At 35.9% G+C, this 21,231-nt stretch overlaps 1 protein-coding gene across 2 annotated transcripts in view; it reads right to left on the bottom strand.

Moving 5' to 3' along the window:
* Nucleotides 1-4,442: 4,442 nt before the first annotated feature.
* The window catches only part of Rnf128 (ring finger protein 128), a 127,983-nt gene continuing 111,194 nt past the window's right edge, over nucleotides 4,443-21,231 (bottom strand). For both annotated transcript variants that reach the window (XM_060375795.1, XM_060375794.1), the window contains exons 3-7: nucleotides 19,554-19,625; nucleotides 14,356-14,438; nucleotides 13,438-13,534; nucleotides 12,594-12,762; nucleotides 4,443-5,826 (exon numbers count right to left, since the gene is read on the bottom strand). In XM_060375795.1, coding sequence (XP_060231778.1) covers nucleotides 5,693-5,826; nucleotides 12,594-12,762; nucleotides 13,438-13,534; nucleotides 14,356-14,438; nucleotides 19,554-19,625 — 555 coding nt within the window. In that variant the 3' untranslated portion in view covers nucleotides 4,443-5,692. The remainder of the gene's footprint in view (nucleotides 5,827-12,593; nucleotides 12,763-13,437; nucleotides 13,535-14,355; nucleotides 14,439-19,553; nucleotides 19,626-21,231) is intronic.

Below are 21,231 nucleotides of genomic sequence, written 5' to 3'. Positions count from 1 at the left end.
TGTTTTCACCCTGGCCTTTACCTTGAGACAGAAAAGAGGAATTTTCACCAAGTTCCTTAAAACTTGTTTGTGTGACCTTGGACCATATCTGCTATAGGGAAGTAGTTTTAGAAAACAAGTTTGGCAATGCCATGAACTTCTTTCTTGTATTGAGGTGACTTGTTTTTGCTTTGACTATAAAAGGGAAATTGTGGAATAAATTCATGCTACAGTCTCTTACTGACAGCCCTCTCGAGCTGATCCCCTGTGTATTGTGACTTGCTTTAATTATTTCAGTCTTCACTCCCCACTTAGGAAGTTTCACTCTCCTGGTGAGCATGTTTACAACTGAAGATTCAGAGACTCTGTTACTTTCCCAAGACCTTACAGTTAAACAAATGGCAAAGTGAGGTCCAAACCTGTACTTGTGACTACAATCCCAAACACTGCATTGTCTATGTGTATATTCCATAGATATAAATGCAGTGTTCCAATGGTAAACTTACTTCTCCAAAATTCCTCTAGCCTGGCATTCTCTTACTTTGGAGTACTACTGTTTACCAAGATATTAAGCTAAGAACTTTGAAATAAGCTTAGACTTCTTTCTCTTGTTTCTTGTCTCTCCACCCCCACAGTTTATGTCTCTCTGTGTGTATCTCTCTCTCACCACACCCTCCTGTGGTTTAGGGTAACACCATAACATGCTATACAATTTAACAGCTTCCCCATTCATCTATTTGCTTTCATTCATTTTTTTCCTGAGCTATACTATATTAAACCACCTACTAATATGCCATGTGGGTGTATTATCCAGAGACCATTCCTCCAGATGACTGGCTCTTCTAAATAGTGACCTCAAATATGTATGAGAAAATGTATGAGGGAACAAACACCCCAAATCAAAATTTCCTGGCTTAACTGAAGTCACAGTAGTTATGTTTATGTGGGATTTGAGGGTGTAGTAGGTTTGGGTGCAGTAAGATTAAAAATTTATATATTACTGTTAGAGGATGAGCATTTAAAGCTTTGTTACTTCAAGTGTGGCTACCAAACCAGCATCATCTGATCACCTGGGAGTGAGAAATTCAACCTCACCCTAGACTAGACTTGCTCAACTAGAACATAAATTTTAACAAAGTCCATAGGTAACTTGTGGGAAGACAAAGTTGTAGGTGCACTGATTTAAAGCTAATTGGATATTTGAAAATCAAACTACCACAAATTGCTAGCCATTAAACATGTTTCCATTAGGCCCCTCACAGGCATCATTATTAAAAATGTAAGGTCTGCCAACATAAGAGGGTTTTGTTGCTTGTTTTTAAAAGATTCTGTTAGTAATTGTTCATTAACATTTCTAGTAATTTCTGACAAGGGTAAAAACAAAAAACAAAAAACAACTGAGGTATAATTTGGAGTTACAGCTAGAAAGGGAACTTGCTGTTAAACAGCCATAAACATATCTATACTTTTCAAACACCAACAAGTATACCCATGAGTACCTTACATTCATGAAATGGCTTCCATATTACAAAAAATGTTTAGGATTAGAGAGGTTTCTTGTGGTAAATATTTACTGCATTAACCAAGAGGACCTGAATACAAAGACTGTATTGAATACAATGTACCTGAATACAATGACTGTATTGCAGCCATTCACACCTATAATTCCAGGTCTGGGGTCAGGAATGGAGACAGAGGGAATATTGGACTTTGCTGGCTTGGTTCAATGAAAGACTTTGTCTCAAAGGAATAAGCCAAAGAGTGATAGAACAGGACACCTGATTCCTCCTCTAGCTTCTGTGCATGCCTTCATGCACATACAATACACACACACACACACACACACACACACACACACTGAAAGTTGAGGACTAGTGTTTCGTGCTTCTCAAACATTTCACTGAAGTAGCTTTTTTGGTAGAAGCCATCACTAGAGGTCAAAGTGATCATCACAATCATTAATTTCTTTTATTCTCATGTAATGCATTAATTAAACTTTCTAGTAGTTATTGTGCATAAGGTGAAAACATTAACTCCAAACAAAAACAATGAGCAAAGTAAATGCCTAGGAATTTTACAGTCTGGGTTGACAATTTTTTAACAAAATATTTCACAAATAAACAGTATCTTTCTGTATGGAGGGGAGAAGGAATGTTCCTAGTATCCCAGTTGATTCTATAAATATTTTTATTGCATTTTTTGATCTCGTGTGGGGTAAATGTAGGTTTTTAATATAAAACCTAAATTTCACTAAAAGTGCACTCAGACACCCTTGTTTCTTATATTTACAAATCACTGTATAAATATTGTCTACTGCACTGTTGAAAGAATCAGCCTATGTTGTGACTATCATGTGAGTGTATAATATAAATTCTGATGCCTCAGCTAAAATATATCAAATGATAATAGCAGGAAGTAATAAAATACACAAGTGGGAAGGAATTCCTCTCCTTGATAAATACCAGGAGACTCCAAAATATACATTGAGAGAATGATTTGTATATAAATGTGAATGGTAGTATTATCCATGATGGCAAAAAAGGTGAAATGCCCTGTGGATTCAGTAACTAATGAAAGGGTAAACAAATGTCAGGTACTTGTATGATGGAATATTACTCAACAATGAAAAGGCATGAATTATTGGAATTATATACTATAATATGGGTGAACCTTGAAAATATTCTGTTATGGGCAATCCAGTTGCAAAACCTTTATTGTACAATTTTGTTTGTATGTCTAAAATAGGCAAACCTATAGAGACTATAGAGACAAAAAAGCAGACTGGTGGATGTGAGTGGGAAGTGGGAACAGGAATAAGGACCTGATTCAAACCCTGGCATCTATGTTAACAAGCTGGGCATCTATTCCCCAAACACCTGTAGCTCCAGCTCTGGGAAGCCTAACAGACTTTTCTGGCCACTATATGTGCTTCCTCTCACTACATGTATGTATAAATTTGAACACTTGCAATTATTTTAATTTTTTTCTAATTTAAAAATACCTCTCTCGCTGAAACAGCATGCACAGTGCCTACATGGGTCTGCAACAGGTTCTCTGCACATATATTATAGCTTTCAGTTTATACTGTAATGAGGCCCCTGGATGTGTGAACAAGTGGGTCTCTGATAATTGTGCCTGTAGGCATAAGGTTATTGTGTGACTCAAATGCCGATTTCTGTACTCCCCCATATCAGGTTTCAATCTTTGTTCTCAGAAGCTCCTGTCTCAATGTTGTATAAACACTGCTCCCAAATTGTTCTCTGGTGTGCCAATAAAGCAGCTCTTAGCTGATAGCTGAGCAGGAGAGAGAAGAGGTTGGACTTTCTGAAAGCTAGGGGCAGAGGAGTCAGAGGAGGAGGGAGGGGATTCAACCTCAGGAGATACCCAGTAGAGACCAGGAGAGGGACTGGAGCAGGAAAAGCTACAAAGTGCAGGTATCTCTGGAATGTATGCTGGGAGGAAACTAGATTAGCATAGAGGTTAAGAATAGTGTAATAAGAAATGAATAGAGTAATAACTGCTCAGTTCTTGTGTTGTGAAGCTTACTAATAAAAAAATATAAAAGAGTCTCAATTTTTTGTGTGATAGCCAGGGTAAGAGGGAAACTAAGAAAAACAAACACAGTTATACAAAAATAACCTTAACATGTGCCTGCTCTTGGGGCTCTTTTATTTTTCATGGATTGTCTAACTTCAATGTGATGGTTTTCACTTTTAACCTTATGTTTTATTTCATTAAAAAGAAGTAAATCCAGGCAGGCTTTGTGGTGCATAGCTGAAATCTCAGCACTCAGGGAGGCAGAGGCAGGTGGATCTTTGTGAGTTTGAGAGCGAGGCCAGTCTGGTCTACAAAGCAAGTATAGGAATGCCAAGGCTACACAGAAAAATCCTGTCTCAAAAAACAAACAAACAAACAACAAAAAAACCCCACAAAATTTAAACTCTTTAAAAATATAGGGAATATTCACACTGCAGGCATGTTGTCACATAAAACCTGTACAGTGATTTTGATAATCATGGTCCTGAGGTGATCCAAGAATCTGTGTATTCTCAAAATGTTTAACAAAAGACAACATATATTCTGATTCATTAACAACATCCCATCAATCATACAGTTATAAGAGAAAAGTAGAAGAAAGCTTTAAAATACTGAAACGATTCTCATGTAATGAGTAACATAAACTTAGGCTGACATGAATATCTTTTTAAGTCACATTTTATTACTGGGCAACTTTATTATTTACTTTGTTGACATCTAAAACTAATCCAGTCTGTTCAATGATATCAAAATGTCAGCTCCTTCCTCTCTGAGTAAGTTCATATGTAAAAATCACACTAGCGGTTTAATCTGTATTGGTGAACTATATCAATGACCATTTATACTAAACTATTATTTCCTCTCAAAAGTAGGTGCATTATATACAGAAGTTACCACATGATAGCTAAATTGAACACCAGATGCAATATTTTATTGGAATATTTTATTTACATTTTATATTTAAAGAGAATCAGTACAAATTGGGGCATATTTACAGCATTTTCAAATCAGTGTACAAGAATGCAATGGTTCCATCCATTATATATTCAGCAAACAAAAATACACTTCTGTTCTATTTTTGTTTAAATTCTACGGGAATATGCACTGGGAACAAAACTAATGGACAAGCCATACAAAATAGAAATAAAGTGCATTTTTAATAGCTCTATTTAACTTTGGTGGTTGAAGCTTCAAACTTTATATTAAGGCACCTGGAATTCCCCCCTTCCCTTGATTCTTTTTCAAACACCAACAAAATACATTCACAAAACTAGAGATATATGGACAGAATTTAAACTTTAATGTAATTAGAGGGCTTTAGGCCAAATTTAAACTCACAATCAAAGTCAACCTTGTTTGGAAAATATTTTCCACAGACAAATTTTACAGAATATTTTCTGTAGAAGAATTCTGCATAGTAACCAGTTACCAATTTTCTATCATTTACTCTGCTATTACTATTTTCAAATCTTATGGTAGTTTCTATCCTGTGCTTTTGAAAATTTCAAATTTGAGACATAGTTTACAATAGTTTTGTTAGAAAAGTTTTGTGTCTATAATCTTGTGTGGTGTCACTAATATACTGATTAACAAATTCAATCCATATTTTCTGACAAACTATGCTCAACACTCACATGAAATACATAGACAGCTTAATTTTAAAAGAAAGTTTAAAATGAATATTTTACTTTAAACTTGTACTAGCAACTTAATGCCTAAGTTCTCAATGCTTTTTAAAATTCCAGATCAATATAAGCACCTGGAGACAAACCCTGACACATAGAGCCCAAGCTAAAATAGTAGTATTGTTTAATTATAATGCTATCATAAAATAACATGATTACAGCCACACCACATTTTTGAAGCAACAAATTTTTATAAGAAAGTTGTTATAAATGAAAAACCCAACTACTTATAGACAGTTCTGAATGTTTAAAAATGTTGCTATCACTATCATCAAGAGGAATCTTGCCTATGAAAAATGTTATAGTGAGTTTGTGGAAAAAGTTACTAGGTTAAATATGTTAAGTTATTTAATTATAGTATAATATTAGTCATCTCAGCACTTTCAGTATCATTCTTATTTTAAATTTACCTAGTTCATTAATAGTAAACTAGGCCCTGATTGGCAGTCCTGTCATAACTAACAGTTCAAGTTTTCTATTGACAGAGATTTTTATGATTTAATTTCTCTAACAGGAGTCTCTTGATCAGGAGTTTCATCTTCTTCAAAGGTTGGGTTGTCAACATGAGGAACAACATCCACTGCCACAGAATTTACTTCATGGTTTACCAGCTGTAGATTTTCATCTGGAAACAGAAGTGAAAACGTTAGGATGATTCCACCTTTCTCTTCTTTCAAGGCAGAATTCTGCAGTCATTTCCAAGAAGGCTTCCTTATTCAGTGCCATCATACTCTGATGATTATACTGACTGTCTGTTCCTTAGTATTATATGACTTTAAAAATATAAGTGTGGGATACCCTCCTGTTTTCATAGCACTCATGTGGTAAGGCACAAGCATACTTATGCCTCAAGACTAGCCTGAACTACATAGAAATTTCAGGCTGTCTTAGGCTATACAGTACGTGATCCTGTCTCAATAATAATAATAATAATAATAATAATTTATATTGTTTCTCATAAGGCACTTTGGACATTATTAATTTATGGTTCCTATTTTTTGATTCACGTATATGTGCTTACTTTTACCTAGATTATAAATTTATTAAAGGCAAAAGTTACATCTGTTGCTTTTTAATTTTTTAAAATGTAACAGTTCTTAAACCTGGCTGCACATTATTATCACTTGGGCTATTTGAACCTAATTGTAGAGTAAATAAAATATAACCATCCTAAAAAGTAAAAAGGTTAAGGATGACTATAACAACACCTAAATAACGTCATGCCATATAGCTAAAAAAAAAAAAAAAAAAAAATGGATTGCCTAGTAGTAGCTGAAAGTATTTTATGTTTATTCTAGAAGAGAGAGGTTGAGTAAATACATTTTGGATAAGGAAACCCTTTCTCCTTTCACTGCCACTAAAAGGAATTCCAGTAAGGCCAGTAGGATAGTCTAGAATGAGCCCTGTGGTATGGAGCTGCAATCATATACGTCTAGCAATAGAAACCCAGTGTCTTCCAGATAAGAAAGTGAGGGAGAGAGAAAGGAAGTTGTTAGGAGCTGTGAGTAAACACATATCTCCCAGCCTTGTTCTTTGAAAGAACTGTAATAACCACCCACTGATAAGTGTGCGTAGTGCCCAAATCTTGCTTTTGAAATAACGATCTCTAAGAAAAGACTTCTTGAAGAAATGACACATTTTGAAACCACGAGTATGTAAGGTTAACCTAGATTCTAGCCTAGATGTCAGTAAACTATATCTCACAGAGCCAAAGTCACAATTAAGAGTGATTTTCCCATTTAAATTTTTTTCAAGGGAAACTAACACCTTCCCAAGAGATTAAAAAAAAGAATATGCAGCAGAATCATATGTGGTCTTCAAACCCTAAATATTTACTACACGGTCCCTTAAAGGGGGAAGAAAAGTCAATGTAAGACTGAAAACATGCTATGGTACCAGAAAATAAGGAAGTCAAAGAATAAATAACCCAACTTAATCAAATTTCTAAAGACAGAATCAGGGTCTTTATGAGCAATGGACCAATCATAAACTAACAAAGAATTAAAGAAGCATCTGTGATCTCATCTTACTATAAATAAGTGAATAAAATATAAAAGGAATGTCTCTTCCTTACATTTGAAAATTAATATGTGTGGGAAGAAAGAATGACAGAAATAGAAAATCACTATGTAGTGACTGCGTCAATAATAATTAGAACAGGAAGCATCAATTATTATGGAAGTTGTCCAATAAAGGAGCCATGAGAAACAATATGCATGCATAGTTTCCAAGCATCTATCAAAGAGATATTTAATAATTACAAATGGAAAATAGCAACTTTAAGGAGAATAATTTGCAGACAGAACCATTAACCAAGTGAACAAAGCTGAAATCATTTGTAATGAGAACATTGTGTGCCTCTTAATATATGCTGCTGATTGGGGTACAGCTTCACTTCTCTGGCATTCTTACCAGAAATAGACAGTGATTTAGTTATCAGAAGCAGCACAAAAGCAATCTTCAAAAGTATCAATATCATGAAAGGCAAATATTAAGGAATTGTCATAGACTGGAGATCAAGGAGACATACAATTACATGAAGTGTGGAATCTTGAGACAGAAAAGGGACATGCGATGGCCAGCTGGTAAAGCTGAACAAGGTCTGTACTTAATATTTTATCAGGCCATTTCCTAGGTTCCATTCAAGTACAGGGTTAGGTAAGATGTTCACATTTGCAGAAGCTAGGAAAGGGGGTAGATAGTCATTCTCTGTACCATTGGTGTAATTTATTTCTCAGTCAATGTGAAGGCATTTCAAAAATAAAATAAAAACCACCTCTAATTAGACCCCATCCCTCACTGATTCTGATTTAATTGTTCTAAAGTGTTGTTTATATGCCATGTTTTGTTTTTTAAATCTCTCCATGTGATTCTGACATACAACCAGATTGAGAGCCAAGGGACTTACTAGATGTACTCTCAGTGTAGTCCCTTTACCAGAAGTGTCAGTACCACCAGGAGATTTGTTAGAAATACAAATTCTCAGGCCCCACTCAAAATCCAAGTCAACAAGTTTTCCAGGAAATTAGATATGTAGTTAACATTGAATACTCCTATTCTAACAAAACTGATACCAATGATGTGCTGCATAGATGAAGTAATTATGCATTTGCAATGTTATAAAAATCAAGTGTCACTGTAATTATCAGTGACAAATATGAAAGATCCCCAAACCCAGCAATATGCAATCACAGACAAAATTGAATACGATCTAAGTGGTCATTTAGTGAACACAAAGTTACCTATCTTAGGAAGTGCTGAATAGAAAACAGGTTAATATAAGATGCTTTAGAGGATCTAAAGACTGTATGCTACAATGTAGTTCCCTAAATGCATTAATAGAAATTTGTGGCTGCAGATATTCAAGTTCAATAAAGGCCTCTCAAAGAGTCAGAGAGTCCTTCGAAAGAGAGTCAGTATTAGACTTTGAAAGGAAGAGTGGAAATACGGCATAGAGAAAAGCAAGGAACCCAAACTGCAGCAGAACTGAGAGAATACATTGCACCAACAGGAAAGAGGGAATCTAGGGGAAAAGAACCCTTAAGGCCTCAATGTGGATGTTGCTACCATTCAACCACATAAGCATGCAAGGGTCATTAGTTCATTTGCCATTCAGATAACTTGTACAGTCTTTTCTGCTTCTCCACCCTCCTAAGCAACCCCTACAAGAACTGAACACAATTAAATAGGATACAGTTTTATATAAAAAACTAGCACAAATTAAAATTATCTTTTGTCTTCACCGAATTCTATTACCACACTATTAAGGGAACACAAAATAATAATGACAAAGGAACAATGACTCAGTATTACAGGTATAACAATCCACAGATAATTAAGATTCCTAAGAGTGTACTAAAAGAAATGTATGGAAATTAGATTTCAAGAAATATGAAGTTTGCTTTTACATAGTTATGTGACTCATGACATCTTCGGATATGTTATCTATTATGCTGATAAGTCCACAGAGGGCAAAAGTTTATGTCACAGGAAGCTGAAATGTTCATAAACTATTGTGGTAATTAGTTTCTTTCACTTTTACACTAAAATGAGGTTACTTCAAAGTAAAGATTTAGGAAAAACTTTCAAACCAAGAAAACCAGAGCTGCCAGGAGAGAGGATCAGGAATGTAAGGCCAGGCTGGGCTGCATGAGACCCTACCTCAAAAAAGACAAAAACTGCACAAATCCTTAAAAAGCACATTCCCAGCTCTCTGGTAGCTTTGAAGGTAGGCAGATATAATTTTTGGTAATATAATTTTGGAAATGTAGTTCACATCCAACAACATTTATTCTTTTAACTGTATAATTCAACTGGGGATGTAGCTGAGTGGTGGTATGCAAGAGGCTCTGATTTCCATGCCCAACAATTCAAAAAAGAAAATTAAGTACATAGTTCAATGTCTTTTGTCATAAACACAGAATTTGTAATCATCACCACAATCTAATTTTATTTTGAAAAAATATTTTTTAGAATTGTTTAGCTTTTGCATATGAATGTTTTGGCTACATGTATATATATATATGTACCATAGTGCCCTCAGAGGTTAGAATAAGCTATATGATGCCTCGGAACTGATGCTACGGATGGTTATGAATCCTTATAGGGATGCTAAAAACCGAATTCAGATTCTATGCAAGAGCAATGAGAACTCTTTAAACATTGAGTCATCTCTTCAGCCCCTACCTAATTTTAGAACATTTCTGTCTCTCCCAGAAAAAAAAAAAAAAATCTCTTATTTTTTATCCTCATCCCTCAACTCTAGGAACCATGAATCTGCTACCTGCCTGTAATGGTAATTTATTTATGGTGTGTCTTCCTGTGTGTGTGTGTGTGTGTGTGTGTATCTGTGTCTGTGTGTATGCATTTAGCTAAAAAAAAAAAAAAAAAACCTCAGACAGTCAGTTCTCTCCTTCTACCAGGTGCATGCTGGGATTAAATTTAAGGAAAAGCATCTTGCTGGATTTTCCCCCTTATTTGGTGACACAGGACCTACTGTATAGCCCAGGCTGTACTCAAACTTATGGCATTCCTTCTACCTCTGTCTCCCAAGTGCTATGATTACAGACATAGGTTACCAAACTTTGCAAACTTTTTGGTTATCTTTTTTGTTTTTGTGTTGCTCTGGCTATCCTGTAACTCAAAATTGTAGACCAGGCTGGCTTTGAATTCACAGAGATCAGCCTGCCTCTGCATCCCAACTGCTGGGGATTAAAGATATTTGCCACCACACCTGACACCTTCTTTTATACACATACACCAAATTTTGTCTATTCGTTTGTCAATTAACAGATGAGTCTTTTCTACTTGGGTCTTATTAGGAAAATTTTGTTGGGAATAGTCGTACTAGTTTTTGTGGGGGCATAGGTTCTCATTTCGCTTGGCTAAATAACTATTGAGAAATGTGGAAAAAAAACTTTGACCATCTTAAGATCTTCTTTGATTCCTCCCCCCACATACCATTAATAATTTATATTTTTGAAAAGGGTATTGAGGTTAGAGAAAGGAATAATAATTTATATGGAGATTTGATATTTCTTAGAAGTAATTCTAAAAATTCCTCTGAATTTCTCCATTCATGTAAAATTGCTAAAGTGTAACAATAATTCACATGAATTCCAAAAGCAATAAGTTTAATCTTAGTTTCTTTTTTAAATTTATTTATTTATTATTAATTAGAATTTACTCATTTTGTATCCAATCTGTAGCCCCCTTCCTCATTCCCTCCCAATCCCATCCTCTCTCCCTCATCTCGTCCCATATATTTCCCCAAGTCCACTGATAGGGGAGGTCCTCTTCCCCTTCCCTCTGACCCTAACCTATCAGGTCTCATCAGGACTGGCTGCATTGTCTTCCTCTGTGGCCTGGCAAGGCTGTTCTTCCATGAGGGGGAAGTGATCAAAGAGCCAGCCACTGAGTTCATGTAAGAGAAAGCTTCTGTTCCCCTTATAAGGGAACCCACTTGGACACCGAGCTGCCATGGGCTACATCTGAGCAGGGGTTCTAGGTTATCTGCATGCATGGTCCTTGGTTGGAGTATCAGTCTTAGAAAAGACCCTTGGGCCCAGATATTTTTGTTCTATTACTCTCCTTGTGGAGCTCCTGTTCCCTCTAAGTCTTTCTATCTTACCCTGCTCTCTGCCCAAAGTTTGGCTATGAGTCTCAGCATATGCTTTGATACCCTGCTGGGTAAAATCTGAAAGGCCCTCTGTGGTAGGTTCCTGTCCTGTTCCCTGTTTTCTCCCTCTCCTGATGTCCATCCTATTTGCTTTTCTGCGTGAGGATTGAACATCTTACCCAGGGTCCTCCTTCTTGCTTAGTTTCTTTAGGTGTACAGAGTTTAGTAGGTTTATCCTATATTATATGTCTAATATCCACTTATAAGTGATTATATACCCTGTGTGTCTTTCTGCTTCTGGGATACCTCAGGGTGATCTTTCCTAGTTCCCACCATTTGCCTGCAAATTTCATGATTTCCTTGTTTTTAATTGCTGAGTAATATTCTATTGTTTAAATGTACCACATTTTCTGTATCCATTCCTCTGTTGAGGGACATCTGGGTTGTTTACAAGTTCTAGCTATTACAAATAAAGCTGCTATGAATATGGTTAAGTAAATGTCCTTGTTGTATTCTTGAGCATCCTTTGTATATACGCCTAGGAGTGGTATAGCTGGATCTTGAGGAAGCACTATTCCTAATTGTCTGAGAAAGTGCCAGATTGATTTCCAAAGTGGTTGTACAAGTTTACATTCCCACCAGCAATGGAGGAGGGTTTCCCTTTCTTCAGTCCTCTCTAGCATGTATTGAATTCCAATAGCAATATGTTTAATCTTAATTTCTATCAATTTATTCATGTGCTGAAAATGTCAGCAGGTGGCAGCACATACCATTGTTAAACCTAGTTTCCTGTCTGCAAAATGGATTCCAGAGAAAATAGGCATAAATCTAGCTTTAGTAAACCAAATTCTTCTATTATTTCCGGATTCATTTATCCTATGTTCTGTTTTATCTGTAATAAACAATATCTTCTAATGTTTAAAGTTTCTCTTTTGACTTAGTAAGAAGTTAATGAGCCAACATTTAAATGGTTCAGAGAGCAGCTTTCCAACAAAATCTTCTTTTGTGAATAATCCCAATGCCTCCTGAATATAATCTATTTTAGGAATATCTGAGTGTATATATATATATATATACACACACACTCTTTAAATATGCATATACTTTATGGCAGGAATGTGTCTTTTATTGAGCCATTTTAAGTAGGAAAAAAAACTCAAAATGGCATAATGGATAAGTGAAACTACTATTAAAAGGCAAGAACACATGGCCAAATATGTGGTACACACTGGATTACTTGTGATGAGCTCACTCCCCTTCAGTACTGCACTTACTTGCTGATTGCACGTGTTCATCCAGAGGTGGCTCATCCACTCCCTGTACTGAAGCGTATCCAGATGATGCAGTCTCACTGCGATTGTCCTCTTCATGGGGAGAGGCAGTATTAGATGCTTCATTAGAAACAGGAACTTGTAAGGACACCGATCCATCTTCAAGATCCACCTTTGAACAAATTAACACATTCATAGTACATGCATTACATTGATGAGTATGTTTTCATTGATGATAACTCAGAACAATATTTCTTAGCCTCATAAATCTCTAACCCATTTTCATAATCACAAAAATCTCTTGCTAGACCATTCATAGTAGCTGGGGTAGAAATTGGTTCTACCAATGGGGTACAATGGCTGGTACAAAGTCAGCACTCATTATATGTTAGTATATATTATTCTGTCCCAAAAAAGAACCGTGAATTGCTCTCATCTGAATATTTGTGTTAAGTTAAAAAGATTTCATTGATTTGACATTTATTGTAACTTGAAGATAAGTGTTTTCATTTACCAAATACAAATTAAAATTTTATTATGCTTTCTTAGACTATCATAGTTACCTAATGATAAATTTTGTAACTAGGTAATAATGACAGAGATAAAACAGAAGAGAAGATAGCAAGTTTTTGTAGTTAGTTCTAACTTGGAGAAAAAGGAAAATGATTATGCCCAAGATGGTAGGAATCTCCTTTTGTCTATGAAATAAATATGTCTCTTTTAGGTATAAACTATGATTTTCATATCACCTACTCAGAGAGATAAGGATAATATTTTCATGAATTCTCAGACATATCAATACCACACTGCTGAAGTTATTTCATAGGAAGAATATAGCAATGTTTACCTCAATTCCCAGAGCTTTGAGAATGTCACACTTGCACATGGGGCAAGTCCTGTGTTCTAAAAGCCATGGGTCCACACATGTCTTATGGAAAATATGACTAAGGAAGAAGAAAAGATATGTTAGAAAAAAAGATAACGTAGCTATAAGATGTGAAACAGCAATCTCTCTCTCTCTCTCTCTCTCACACACACACACACATACACACAGATTACACTTAGCCTTTGCATGCATGTCTTTCCCCCTTGTAAACATGCCCTTTATGAAGGAGCTGCAAGAATAGATTTTGGAGATTTCATAATATAGAGTTCTTAAATATAGAAGTCCCATTACTCTCGTTTCAAAAAGCTATTTTTAGTATTCATAACTTGAAAATGGCTAATACTACCTGACTTAAATCTGTTGGTAGATATTTCAAATGTTACAGTATTAAAATTCTTCGTTCCCTAGCTCTAAAATGAAATCATCCTTCTCAGTAACAGAATGATATAGTACTGAGTACAACACATTAATGATACTTTAGGCAATGAAATGTGCTCCAAGAATATCACTATTTATTAGTTGATAGGCTACATGTTAAGAATAAATAACCTTCCTGAGAGGAGTAATTTTTTCTAAAAACACCTAAACAGCAAAGACTTCAAAATAGGGCACTAAGTTGATTTTAAATTTTCTCAATAGTAATGTTAGAATGAATTTAAAATCATCAAGTACTACACACACACACACACACATTCTACTTAGTAGGTTTTTCAGTTTTCTGTAGAGGAAACAAACTGTTGAGAACAAATTGTACTGGATTTTGGAAAATGTAATTCAATTTAGTGCTATATCAATTTGGAAGCATTCAAAATACCTTTCCTTTGTCATGCTAATTTTGTAGAAGTTATCTTTACAGATATGAAAGAAGATGAAACTTACTTGCAGGTTAGGATGCGAACCAAATCATTTGGTTTATAGAGCTCAATACACACAGCACAGCTGTCTCCATCAGGGCCAATTTCCTATGAAGAAATAGTTATTGTTACTCAAACATGGAAAAGTAAATTAAACTTCAGAGCTAGCAAGTATATGCATTTAATACCTAGAAATACCTATCGATGGCCAAATTTCTTATTAACGAATATACAGCTGTAAAGTTTCAATGGGTGCTTTAAATTTATTGACCCTTTGAGGAGGTAAAATAACGAAGTTAACAAAATGGAGAAAGGACAGAGTAAAACAGTAGTGACTTCAACTCTTTTTCTTGACTTTAGAATTCATAGAAAGATGTCCGTAGGTTTATGGTTATGTTTTCTCTTAAAAAGGTATAATATACATATAGTAAAATTCATTCATTTAGTTCTTTATGTTCTGAAACACTATCTAGTAATCTAATCCCCACCACAATCAAGGTATAGAATACTGACATTATGCCAAAAAATTCACCCATATCCCCTTAATAACTAAGCCTTTTTCTCATTCCCAAACTCTGGCCATCACTGATTTATTTTCAATTCCTATATCTTTTTAAAGTAATGCCATGTAAATTGAATCATGTACTATCTAGCTTTTGAGTCTCACTTCCTTCACTAATCATGAGGCTTTTAACATTCAAGTATGTTATCTGTAGGTAGCAGCAGGACTCTATTATCCTTTTATTATTAAATTTTATTTCATGACATAACTATTCCAAAGTATATCTACTCACCAGGTGATAGGAGTTTGGATTCTTTCCAGTTTAGACAATTTCTAATAACTACGCTTAGGAATTTAATGGGAATATAGGGGTTTCCCTCCTTCACAATGAACATCTAATATGGTAAGTATTTTTAACTTCATAAGGAATTGCTAATCTGTTTTGCAGGGTGGTCATGATCATTTAGCACTGTCGCCAGAAGACACATAAGAATTCTGGAGGCCGTACATATTCACCAGGTTTTGGCTTTTCCAGTTGTTATTACTTTTAGCCAGTATAATGAGTGTGTACTGGTATCACATGTGGCTCTAACTTTCTATTTCCCTAATGACCAGTGATATTGAATATCTTTTCGTACACTTCTCAGCCATATGTTTCTTTGACGAAACGTCTATTTATCATCCTGACTGTATTGATTAATATTTATGAAATATTGTTATCGCTGTTAGCTACCAAGTGGGCACTCGGAACTGAATCCAGGACTTCTGTAAGAGCAGCAAGTGATCTTGAACTCTGAACCATGTTGTCAGCCCATGTTCATTCAAAGTAATTAGCACATAGTGTATTAGGTTTCATTATAGCATTTATATTTTCTGTTACTTGTTTTTATTTTATGTGTATGAATGCCTGCATGTATGTCTATACACCATGTGCATGCAGTGCCTTCAGAGGCCAGAAGAGGGCATTGGACCATTGGGACTGGAGTTAGAGATGATTGTGAGTCAGCAGGTACATGCTGGAAATTGAACAGGTCCTCTGGAAGAGCAGTCAGTGCCTTTAGCCACTGAGTCATCTCTCCAGCCCTGTCAATGTGGAATTTTAAATTTTGTTGTTGTTGTGGATTCTCCTCTTTCCATATTCTCTACCATCTCCCTGACCCATCTTGTATCTTTATACTCCTCCCCCATAACCTCTTCTCTGTTTTCATATCACATGTTTGTATCTATATTTTTATTCGGCTGCTCCTATTGTTACTGAGTCAAGAATTCTTTATATTCTAAGTGTAGTCGTCTAATAAATATGTGATTTGAAAACATTTCCTTCAAGACTGAACCTTGTGTATTCCTTCTTTAAAAAGTGTCTTTGAAATAACAGAGATATATTTGTTTGTTTGTTTACTTGATACATGGTCTCACTACATAGCCCTGGCTGTCTGGGAATTTGTTGTGTAGACCAGATTGGCCTCACACTCAGAGATGCCTATGCCTCCCAAGTTCTAGGGTTAAAAGGATGTGCTCCACCATGTCCAGAAAGAATAGAGATTATTTTAATTTTCATGTTATTTTACTTTGTATGTATGTACCTTCCTGTATGTCTGTGCACCAAGTACATGTCTGGTGCCTACAGAACCCAGGAGAGGGCATAAGATCCCCTGAAACTGGAGTTACATATGGTTGTGAGCCACCATATGAGTATCAGAAATTGAACCTGGGTGCTCTGAAAGAGTAACCAGTGCCCTTAAGCAATCTTACCAGCCCCTGAAGAACAGACATTCTCAGACTTTGAAAACCAAAATTCACATTTTCTCTGTGGACTTGTTTTTGGTGTCATGCACAAAAACTATTACTATTAAAACTATTATTGTATTCCACATTAAGCATTAATTTTTCCAAAGACTTCTAAAGAATTGACAGCTATGGATTTTATATTTAGGCCTATAATGTTTTTAGTTAATTTTTACACTGAGAATGTAGGTATTTTAAAAAATGGATACCATGCTGGCTAGTTGTTTTTTAATCAACTTGACACAAGAGTCATTTTGGAAAAAAAAAATCTCAAATGAGAAATTGCTCTCACCAGATTGGCCTGAAGTGCACTTTTTTCCCCATTGATTTATTATTTATTACAATTTATTCACTTTGTATCATGGCTGTATCCCCCTCCCTTATCTCTTCCCAGTCCCACTCTCCCTCTCTCTTCTCCCACTATGCCTTTTCCTTAGTCCACTGACAGGGGAGGGCCTCCTCTACTTCCATCTGACCTTAGCCTATCATGTCTCATCAGGACTGGCTGCATTGTCTTCCTCTGTGACCTGGTAAGGCTGCACCCCCCTCAGGGGGAGGTTATCAAACAGCCACTGAGTTCATGTCAGAGACAGTCCCTATTCCTCTTACTAGGGAACCCACTTGGATACTAATCTGCTATGGGCTATATCTGAGCAGGGGTTCTAGGTTATATTCATGCATGGTCCTTGGTGGGAGTATCAGTCTCAGGAAAGACCCTTGTGCCCAGATTTTTTTTTTGATCTGTTGCTCTCCTTGTGGAGCTCCTGTCCTCTCCAGGTCTTACTATCTCCTCCTTCTTTCCTAAGATTCCCTGAACTCTGCCCAAAGTTTAGCTATGAGTCTCAGCATCTACTTCAATACCCTCCTGGGTAGATTCTTTCAGTGGTGCACTTCCTTGATTGATGGTTGATATAGGAGAGCACAGCTCACTGTGGATGGTACCACAGTGGTAGTCATGAGCATTATAAGAAAACATGTTGAGCAAGCCATGAGAAAGCAAGCCAGTAAGTAGTGTTCCTCCTTGACCTCTGCATCAGTTTCTGCCTCCAGGTTCCTGTCTTGTTTGAGTTGCTGCCTTGACTTCTCTCAGTGATGGACTGTCACATAGAACTGCAAACTGAAGTAAACACTTTACTCACCCCCCCACAAGTTGCTTCTGGTCATAGTGTTTTAGCATAAAGTTCTTGTCTTAATGCCTTTGTATCTTCCTAAAAAATAAATTGGTCATGCATCTGTTGTTCCATTTCTGAATTCTATAGTATTTATTTATTTATTGGTCTAGCATCTCTACACCCCCACAGATACAGCCTTAAAATAATTCTGAAAACTGGGAGTGTGTGAATTACTATCCAAAGTTGTTCTTTATTTATCCCTCATCCCCTATATTGAGACCAGATGTAGCCCAGGTTGAACTTGAATTTGCAATCCTTCTACCTCAGGTTTTTTTTTTTTTTGGGTGATGGAATTGAAAGCATGTATCAGCACTGTCCAATACAACCCAGGAATGCAAGAACTCTGAGTGCTTATGAGAACACTCCAAAAAAACAAGACAAGAGTGGTGACCTCAGATTCTTCAAAATACAGAATTGTTCTTGGAATGTGTTTCCATGCTCCTCCCAGGTGTAGCAGACAGGAGTAAGTTTATTTCAGATTACTCATTGCTTGCTGATGTTGTTCAATTAAATATTTATATGACTCTATAGAAAACGTGTTTTTGCCATGTATGGTTTTTCCTTGTGATTTTATACAGCTTGCAAACATGAAAACTTAACTCATCTGATCATTCTTAACTCTCAGAATATAAACTGTCTGGTTCCCGGAATAAAGCTGGCTACTGCATGAGACTTTAGTCCATATTATTTATTTATCCCAGGTTCCAGCACTTCTAGCGCAGTGACATTCAACTTCTATAGTTCTTCTTCATCAAAAAAAAATTTGATTGTACTTGAGCTTTTCTAATACTATATCATGAAAAATTTTGTGGAAACTGTATCTAAACCATAGGATAGTTTAAGATGAACTGACATGTAACAATGAATTTTTTTCATCCACAAACATGATACGTATCTCCATTTCTTTAGATTTTCTTAGATATTTTTTCTCCATGTGTATGCTTTAACTCAAAACTGCAAGGGTGCTAGCTTCACTGAATATTACCACTGAGCTGTAATCTCCAGCTCCTATAATTTCTTTTATTGGTGTTGTGCAAATTTTAACACACACACACACATATATCTTGTATATATTTTGAATATTTATATCTGAGAACCTAATGCTTCTGATGGTGTTATAAAAACCTTACTGCTCTAAGTCCTTGTGGTTTTTTGTTATGTCTTTTCTCATCAACGCACTTTCAACTGCCAAAAATCTAAAATGAACCTTCAACGTTGTACTGAAACACAATTATTTTCATATCATTGCTATTGTACCGCTTAGTAGCTTTCAGTAGCATGGCTTATTATTTTTTGTGGAGGTCAAGAAGTAACCGAGGTGTTGGCAGATCCTTCTTTGAACTTCAAGGAACATACCTGAAATTACTTTTTCTAGCTTATAGAGAAATCCTGCATTCCCTGTTTTTTCACATTTTTTTCACATTTTTTTATTCCGTTGCAATGTTGCTATGTATGGTGGTCAAACCTCCTCACTTCAGCTTATAAGAATTCAGATCATGTTTAGAACTTGTCTAAATAATCCTGGATGATCTCATTCTCAAACTTTCCATATCTGCAATTTCTCTCTAGCATAAAATGTGACATTCACATGTGCCAGTGATTAGTATGTAGGTACAGTAGGGAGCCATTATGTAGTCTAATTGTAGGTTGAATAGAATTTTAATATTCAATGACATATATAAATGGCAACAAAATGAAAATTGGAGAAGGGTATTTGGTTTAAACAATGGTTTGGTAGTATTGCTTTAAAAGTAATAAAAGTACCTTGTCTCCTTGTTTCAAAGTACGCAGCTGAAGCCTTCCAATAGCTTTTTTGGCATCTGCCTTTAACTGCCTCTGTAATAAAAATAGATATTAGAAAACTTATTTTTAAAAGAGGTATGATTAAAATTGGTATGAAAATTTAATATATATCAGTAAAAGCTACTATCTAAATAAAATTTTAGATTACCATATGTGGCTGGGGAGATGGCTCTGTCAGTAAAGTGCATATTATGCAAGCATTCAAGATCTAAGTTTGATGCCCAGAACCCCCATAAAAGTAGACCCCATAATGCATGACTCCAATCCCAGCATTGGAGAGATGAAGTGGGGGAGGGGGGAGGGTAGTCCTGCACCTTGCTAGCCAGTCAGTTTAGTTGATTCAATGAGCTCCAGGTTCAGTGAAGGACCCTGTATCAAAGTAAGGTGGAGAGCAACTGAGGTAGACACTTGTCTTTGATCTGGCTTTTGACCTCTGGCTTCCACACGCATGTACAAATAAATGCACACACACATTTTTAATTAAAAAGTTTTTATACATATATTTTGATCATATTCTTTTCTTTCCTTCAACTCCTCTCAGAGCCTTCCACCTTCCTCCCATCCAACTTCATGTTCTTTCTTTCCCTCCCTGTCCCTCCCTGTCCCTCCCTCCCTCTTCCCTCTCTCTTAAAACAAAACAAAAATAAAGCAACACAAAAAAGTCAAAACAACAAAATAATAATGCAGTAAGGGAAAAAAATCAAAGCAAAAGTACACAAAACAAAACAAAAATATGGACTCTGTTTTGTTTTAGTTATCTACTCATGGTTTTGGGGCCTGCTCTTGAATGTGGTTGATACACCCATTGACACTCTAGTGGAAGAAACTGATTTTCTCTTTCTCTGCAGGTATCAATTACAAATAGCTTCTTGGCATACACACACACACAAAAAAAAATTAACCATAATACATAACTCATTTATCTGATATCAAGCAGGATCTTCCAAATTGTTGAAACTTTTTCTTATAGCCCACTGAGTCAATTTTATGCTGCCTATATATTCATAGCTGTGTGGGGCCATCCACTAAAGTGGTGGTTCTCAAGTTTCTTAATGTTGCGGCCCTTTAATACAGCTCCTCATGTTATGGTGGCCCCCCAACCATAACATAATTTCATTGCTACTTCATAACTGTAATTTTGTTAGTTATGAATCCTAATGTAAATATATCTTATATGCACCCTCACAGGAGTTGTGACCTGTAGGCTGAGAACCACTGCACTAGAGCATGGCCCATTTACTAATTTTTTTCTGCTTCACTCCTCTAAAATATTTCCTGAGCCCTGGGGGTAGGCAGTGTGACATAGCTGTCCCATTTACGGCTGAGTACCCTTTCTACTTTGACCAGTTGTGAGTTTCAATGGTAACTCCTGCCCACTGCACAAAGACAGTTCTCTGATAAGGACTGAAAATTGCACTAATCTACGGATACAGACACATGAATTTAGAAGGCAGTTTGATACTATGTCAAATTAGCAAAATACTAGTAATAGGTCTGTTCTTGGTCAGATTTATAACACCAGACATTAGTTTCCTCACATAGAATGGACCTTAGATTCCCAAATTAAGGAAACTTACTGCGTTTCTCTACTCTTAAAAACAGCATCCCTGGGACCATAATGGTAAAAACAGCATTTGAA

The sequence above is a fragment of the Meriones unguiculatus genome, chromosome X (assembly GCF_030254825.1).
Source record: "Meriones unguiculatus strain TT.TT164.6M chromosome X, Bangor_MerUng_6.1, whole genome shotgun sequence".
In the NCBI taxonomy this organism is placed as follows: Eukaryota; Metazoa; Chordata; class Mammalia; order Rodentia; family Muridae; genus Meriones; species Meriones unguiculatus.
The sequence above is the reverse complement of the archived record's forward strand: the minus strand, read 5'-3'. Positions and strand labels throughout refer to the sequence as shown.